General features: G+C 38.3%; 1 protein-coding gene and 1 pseudogene across 1 annotated transcript; one reads left to right on the forward strand and one right to left on the reverse strand.

The window, feature by feature from the left end:
• Positions 1–989: 989 nt before the first annotated feature.
• On the reverse strand, positions 990–5,039 carry LOC105050695 (uncharacterized). Its single transcript, XM_010930811.3, has 8 exons — positions 4,630–5,039; positions 4,289–4,397; positions 3,980–4,124; positions 3,582–3,633; positions 3,341–3,487; positions 3,121–3,232; positions 1,797–1,923; positions 990–1,671 (listed from the first exon to the last, which is right to left on the reverse strand). The coding sequence occupies exons 1-8, from the start codon at positions 4,882–4,884 to the stop codon at positions 1,203–1,205; spliced, it is 1,416 nt and encodes a 471-aa protein (XP_010929113.2). The 5' UTR covers positions 4,885–5,039; the 3' UTR covers positions 990–1,202.
• A 337-nt stretch (positions 5,040–5,376) lies between these two features.
• On the forward strand, positions 5,377–6,742 carry LOC140859706 (aspartate aminotransferase, chloroplastic-like; annotated as a pseudogene).
• The last annotated feature ends 784 nt before the right edge of the window (positions 6,743–7,526 follow it).

A 7,526-nucleotide genomic window follows, 5' to 3' on the forward strand; every position in this document is an offset into this window, starting at 1 on the left:
GAACAACGTACTACTATTAAAAATTATATTTCTAATTCTTTATTTCCATCATCATGTTTATATTATATATCACTAATTTACATTTGTGCAAAACACAAGCTTCATTCCTTGAGGAAATAAAAATATAAAATAATGAATCCAAGCTAAACATAAAAATGTTTTCTGCCGCAGTAGATGTGCTTAGCATCGTGTAAGCAATCCACATTATCAAACACAATCTGAATCATCCGAGGAGATATTATTGTAGTGTTGACAGGGGCCATGACATTGACCAAATTGGTCCCCAATTCTTTTACCCTTTTTAAGTCTATTTGGATATATGGATTCAAAATTTTAAACAATTCGTAGTTCAACTACTAAAAATATAAATTATACACTGGACTAGACTTATTTTATAAATATTGAGGAGCATATTTTGAGTGGACTGATCCGAATTTCATAGGAGAAAAAATAACCTTAATAGATAATTTTATTTTCTCTGTAGAATTTAGCCCAACCCACTCAAAAGATAACCCTGATGGTTGTAAAACAGATTTAGTCCAATCTATAATTCTATATTTTTGGTGATTAAATCATGAATCTTATAGAATTTTAGGTCCAACCATCTACACAGACCTTTAAAAAAAAAATCTGCTTCTCAAATTTATGTGGCCAATAATGTACAGAGAACCACAGCAAGCACCATGGTTGAGAGACAGTCTGGTAAACCCATATCCCTGTTGCCTCTTCAGAACTAACACTTTGGACTGGGGCTCATGAATTGCTGTCCTCATAAATTACTAGGTTCCCCTCACGGCATTACTCCCACAACAAACTATTGCCTGCTAATCATCAAGAACAGCTCTGATAATGACACCGAACCTCCCAATCCTAAAATCCAACTATAAACCTTCGTATATTTGCAAAATTATCAAACCCTTGCAATAATCCAGTGAAAATACCACAATCTAGAAGCATTTGAAACTTTGCTCCAAACTGAGCCGGTCAACTGATTCAAACACCAATTGTATATTCTAAGCTTCATTCGCATCAACATTAAGCATAACCAACTCTGCAGATAAATATTGTTAATTGAAGTACCATCACTTAGGGGGAAAAAAAGCAAAGATTTATCAGATGATGCACGCAATAAAGATTCATCCTAAGAAAACTTGGAATTTAGGGACCTTTCTTAAGTTATCCCGTGCATTCCAAAAACATCACTAAGTAGTTACTTTTGAAGCCATCTTCTTCCATGAAGTGAATTCCAGAGGGAGAACTTTTTCATCGGAAGAGATCACGGCTTGGGCTGTCAATTTCCCTACCAAACCATGGTAAAGAAGCCCCCTAGAGCCAAGGCCTCCAACTACCCAATACATACACCTGCCCCTTGTTTCAATGACGTCATCCATGCAACCCAAAAGTGGTAGTGATCCATGAGGAGTCAATGGCGGCATGGCCCTCAGACCTCCCCTTGCTCCAACAAATGTCCATTTCTTTAAAGCTGGATACACAGCAGAAGCCTTCGGGAAAAGTTCTTCCATTGCTCTTGAAGCTTCTTCTTCAGAGACACTTGATGCATAATTCTTAGACCTCCACTCCCATGTTGACCCCATAAACACACGCCGTGGCCCTTGAAAGGCAAGCCATGCATCAGATAATATGGAGGGGCTCTTGTCACCATATTCTCCTCTGCAATAGAATTTCGAAACAGGAAAGCCAAAGAGGAAAAATGAGTGAATAGATGAGTTTGACTGCAGTATACGGCACATACCGTAAGTAGAAACCAGTACATCTATGAAGATAGATGGTCATACCCCATATTAGCAGGCAATTGGAGCTCTGCAACAACACCTCTGCATGTCCTCAGAGGGAGCTTTCCTGAGAGCTCTGGAAGCATGTCCACTTTAGCACCAAGGCAGATGATCACTGCATCATATTCCTCTGCATATTTTCATTTGCAGTCATAACCTTATTCAGAGACAAGGCCTTGAATAGTTGATTAACACACAAATTACAGCATTTTCTGGACTCTACCAATTTTATAGCCACAAATGACATTAAGGCCAGAAAAATTCAAATGACACTTCAATGGCACCACAATCTGATAAGAAGTTTATTTACATGATCATTCAACTTAATGCATTTGAATATAAGTTGATTTTTACAAATTATCTGAGTTTTAAGCATAGAGAGGGTATCACACACAGCAACAAAAATTTTGGTGCATGCAGATCATCAGAATCACCAATTATTGTTTCCATAGCCTACAGAAAGATGCTGCAGATGACTATAGCCAAACAAATCTGCTAACCAATTTCCATGCAGGTCAAAAATTGGAAGACAATCAGAAATCTGTCAAAGTGCAGACTGAAAATGGAGTTTGAGATTGAAAGCATATTTTATGATATGTTGCTTAAATGACGACTCTAATAAATAATAATAAATTCAGATGCAAAAGGTTCACGTAGATGATGAGAAAAACCTTGAAGAAATGGAATTACCACATGTTCTGCATTTGTCTTTAAGATGCAACTGGCTGTGATCCACAAATTTGTGGTCCGAAAGTTATGCAATGACTAGCCAATATAAAGGAAATCAAAATGGCTTTAAACAACATCAATCAGACCATGGGCCTTTAAGTCTGCAAAACTTATAGCATGAAGGGAAATACACATGGATTGTTGCATTTTCTGCAAGCCAATTTTCAAGCTAAGGTTTAAGTCACTGAAATTTTGCAATATTAGAATGCGTCATAAGTAAGACAGAACAACTGAAAAAATTTCCACACCTGGACTCTAGAATGAACCCCAGTCCCCAACATACACAGCAAATAAGCAACTCATGCTGATGGGAAACCAGTACTGGTTGCATTAAGTAACTCATAAAATCAAAAGGAATTTCCATATTTAACTGTTCTAAGCTTAAATAAGTAATAAAGAAGTTACTAAACATTCTTCGGGCATAAATACATTATGTTGAACGATGGTCATTGACCATATAACTTGACTGATCATCCTTCATGCATCTTGTGTCTTCGATGTACCAAGCATGCCTACATATATGGTGGTAATTATGGCATGATATTGACGAAAGGTACATTGACACAGAAAAAAATCAGAAAGTAGTGCAGAAAATCACCTGATAGTCCATGGAGACTACTGATGGGTTCCTTGAACAGATTTATCTCTCTTTCTTCAGAACTTGATATAGACTCCACATCCGCTAGATGATGGCATGCTAAAAACAGTGCCTATTTTACCAAAAAAAAAAAAAGAAAAATCATATTAACATGTGTAACAAAATAAGAATAAAAAATTGTAAACTTATAAAGAACAGAAGAAGGAGAGAATATGCAGACCTCAAGATATCTCTTGGGATGGATGTTCATAGCTAGGGGCATATAAACAGCAAAGTTGAATGGCACACATAAATCAGGTATAAGACACTGAGCAGCATTCCTATCTAGAACTTCTAGACTGCAACCCTCAAGGCAATTTTGGGCATTCTAATCACTTGACAGGCAAGCAAATAATCAGAACGCATGAACAAATAGTAAAGCTAAAAGACTAGATGTTGTCTGTAAGGTTGACTGAATATACCTCTTTCAAAATCTTCATACTCTTCTCTGATGTTGCAGGCCTTAATATTCCCCTGAAATGCAACAATAAAACAGGCATTGGCTGCAAAGGTCTAGGAAGCTAAAGCATTTGAGCATCTGTAGAAGTTATGAGATGGTGAAAAACAGCATCGAGAATAACTGATTAGCTCAAAAATTAAAGTAATCAGGACACTAAACCCTGCGCCTACTATTTCATGCAAACCATGTATTGCCAAATTTCTAAACATTTGTCCAATCCTTGCATCTCTGAACAACTAAATACACGGTAGAACAAACATTGGTTATAATACAATACCAATATATCATTCATACTTAAACCCAATTCTACAGATGGTTCACCAAAATCAAAAAGAAAAGCTTTAAAGAAGAGACCGTTACCTTCTCCAGATCATCGTTCCATCAGATGTGCATGATGAATCTTGCATTATCCTATTTGAGGTTCCTGCTTGCATCGTTTTTTCAGCAACAGCTAACAGTTCCAAACACTCTTTCCAGCATTCAGCGCCTCCCCATAGAAGCTTAGCTGCAATTACCAGTAACAAAATACAATAAAACAGTATCAGCTTCAAATGCTCCAACCTAAACTCGACAGATTAAAAAAATCACGCTTGATGCTGATTAAGAAACACAGAGTTTCAGAAAAAAAATAAAAATTTAGAGAAGCATCATCACCAACTTCGGGCAGACCTTTAGGAGAGTAAGGATGAAGGAGTCCTCCAGAAACGCCAGATGCACCGGCCCCTATCCCAACTTCGTCATAAATATCTATGCGCATAGGAGACTCCTTCGGACCATGCTGCGCCCATTCAACATAAACTGATAAGTGAAAAATGCACGTATATACTCTGGATTAGGAAGAGGGGGTAGCCTCAAAATTTTGCCAGGCCTCGCTTCAAGAAGGTAAGGTAAGTAACCATTTTGCAACTTTTTAACAGCTATGCCAGTTTATTAAAGTTAACAGACATTCGCATAACCTTCTACCGATTCTAAGGCTTTCCATTTGTCATGAGCAAAAGAAGATACCGGACCTTTAGAAGATGCCAAACCACCGATAGTCCAGCGAAGCCAGCGCCGAGGACCGCATACCTCAAAGGACACTTGCTTCTATGGGAAGAGCGTTGAAGGAGAGAAGAAGACGAGAGGAGAGGAGAAGAGGCGTTCGCGTAGCTTCTTCTTTGTGTAACCCAAGCTCTTTGGAGGCATCTTCTTCCAGTGGAGTTGGGGTCAGGGAAATCGGTTGGTAGGCGATGGAGGCCAGGGCGAAGGTGGAGCGCCGGCGGCATGAGAAGCGGCAAGCCCACTAGGTGTTCGACTGTTTTTCTGCTGGAGCCCGCGCCGATGAGAGAGCCTTTGGCCTCTGCTGGTTGCCCGGTTCTGTCGCCCTTCCCCAAGTTGATGTGATAATAGTAGTCATGTGTAACTCACGTGGCTGATTCGAACGGAAAAGGTTTCTTGGTGGTCGGTTCCACTCAGGTATCGATGTGTCATGCACCATAAATACTATTGCTAAACCAAAGTCATAATGTCAAACTTTGATATTGTTTGGATATTGTATTCGTCAGTCATTTTCTTCCCATATTTTTCTTGTCACTGATAACTCCTAAGTCTACGTGCTATACCTCTGGAGGTAGTTCTTCTCAGATGCCATTTTCACCTTTTTTTTTAATTTTAGAATTGGAGTCTCTCTCTCTCTCTCTCTCTCTCTCTCTCTCTCTGTTGAGGGATAGAATTGGAGTATCTCAGAATCATATTTTCTCAAGTTTGGGAACCTTTGAATGTTTCAAGTTTGTGCTGGTTCTCAAGTTCCAGCCTTCCACTTTCATCTGTACCAGCCAGTTTTCAGTAATAATTCCGTGAGAAGAGGTCTGAATTGTTGTGAAGCAGCCTGATAAGATTTTTTTTTCAAAAATTAATTTACTTTTTCCGGAAAAAAAAAGAAGAAGAAGAAGAAGCTGTGTTTAGTGATTTCATCGCTTTGTAAAACTGAATTTATGATCCTAGAAGTAAAATTCTTACTTCCAAAAGTTGAAATAATTAACTATTGCTCTTAATATTCTAGACCCAGTTTATTTAATATTTGCTTTTCTAGGCTACACCAGATGGTTCTTTTGTTTCATTGCATGGCTGTGTTCACAACCCAGTTGGAATCGACCCAACTCCTGAACGGTGGAAGGAAATTGCTAGTGTCATTGAAGAGAAGAACCATAATTCCTTTCTTTGATGTTGCATGCCAGGCAAAGCAGCTTCTATATAAATTACTGTTCTCTTTTGAAAATTTGTGCCTGACATTGGTATGCTGCAGGGCTTTGCCAGTGGAAGCCTTGATGCAGATGCATACCCTGTTAGGTTGTTTGTTGAACGTGGTTTGGAGCTTCTGGTTGCTCAGACCTACAATAAAATTATATGCAGAAAGAATTGGACCTATTAACATTATTTGTTCATCCTCAGATGCTGCAGCAACATACAACATATCAAACTTGCATGATAACAATGAGTTGGGTTTGTTCTGTCCGAGGCTTATTATATACTTTGGTTGTTGGTTGATGCAATATTTAAGCATTCTTCTCACGATCAGGGTGAAGCAGCAGCCGAAAAGGCTAGCTGAAGTGATGTAAATCATCCTGTGCTAGATTAGTTGCCAGTGTTGTTGGAGATTCAACTCTCTTCAATGAATGGAAACAAGAGATGGAAATAATGGCTGGGTAATGTGAGGCAGAGACTCCTTGACCACCACTTGCAGAAAGATAATGGTGGAAGAGATTGGTCTTTCATTCTCAAACAGATGGCATGTTCTCTTTCACTGGCTTAAACCAAGCACAGGTAGATTTGAACTGAACTGATATCTAAATAACATTGTGAATGTTTAGTACTTCCGGTTGAGAGGTATGGTTTGTGCATGATTGGCTATAAAAAATGGAGTTCTGTACCATTTTCAGTTTGCAAATTCTCCTGGCACTGCAGATCAGAATACGCAGGGTCATATCGTTTGTAAGTTTTTCTTATATTATGTATTTCTGTCTTACCAGAGTGACCGCATGACGAACACATATACATGACCAAGGATGGAAGGATACTTTGGCTGGATTGTCTCTCTCTAAGTTTGAGTACGCCAAAATTAGTTCATCCATTTGCAGCCTGTGATGAGAATAAAATAGTTCAATTCCAACCAATTAATTAAAACACATTCCATATTTGTCTTATAGCCATGAGAGTCTACCCATGCCTTATTTTTGGTGAATAATTATGAAAGGTCTCTAAGTTTCCATAGTAAACTTTGTAAGATATGGATATGCGGTTTCTGATTAGAGAAGATTTAGGATTATTGATGACAGGTTTATGGATTTTATGAATTTTAATGCTCGGAAAGAAAAGATGATGTGATTCCATATGTATGTGTGGTCGGATCAAATGGATAAATGGCTGAGATAATGTGGCGAGAGATGCATGCGGCAAACATGCGTTGGCACAGGACTCCAAAGACTGCACAGTGAAACATAAAGGGATGGACGCTTGCAAGTTTCAACCAATCATGCTATCAATTATCTTAACAAAATACATCAGTCATGAATGTCTATGCAAGTGCCTGATCTGTGGATATTAGAGAAACTGAGTGTGACACATGGTATTCTTGTACAGAATCCGGTACCACACAATATAGTAAAAAAAATAAAAAATAAAAAATATAATATAAATATGTAGATCGGTCTCAAGCTTATTTCTATCAGGCATGCAGGCTTCACTATGAGAGAATAAAATAAAACCAATACAAGAAGAACTCACCACTCAACTTTGTACAAGAGTCTCTCATTAAAAAATCTCAAAAATCTCACAAAAACTCTCTGAAACCTCTCTTGAAACCTTTCTACACCTCCAGGACGTCACCAGCTCTCCAATACAATAAACGGCTCATCAATTGGAGTTATAT

The sequence above is a fragment of the Elaeis guineensis genome, chromosome 8 (genome assembly GCF_000442705.2).
Source record: "Elaeis guineensis isolate ETL-2024a chromosome 8, EG11, whole genome shotgun sequence".
NCBI classification, from domain to species: domain Eukaryota; kingdom Viridiplantae; phylum Streptophyta; class Magnoliopsida; order Arecales; family Arecaceae; genus Elaeis; species Elaeis guineensis.

Excerpts from the sequence above, each read along its gene's own strand:
- LOC105050695 (XM_010930811.3), bottom strand. The coding sequence starts at position 4,884 with ATGCCGCCGGCGCTCCACCTTCGCCCTGGCCTCCATCGCCTACCAACC. Across the intron at positions 4,125-4,288 it reads TCATCCTTACTCTCCTAAAG|CTAAGCTTCTATGGGGAGGC; the intron begins GTCTGCCCGAAG and ends TGGTAATTGCAG. Across the intron at positions 1,924-3,120 it reads TAGTCTCCATGGACTATCAG|AGGAATATGATGCAGTGATC; the intron begins GTGATTTTCTGC and ends GAAAATATGCAG.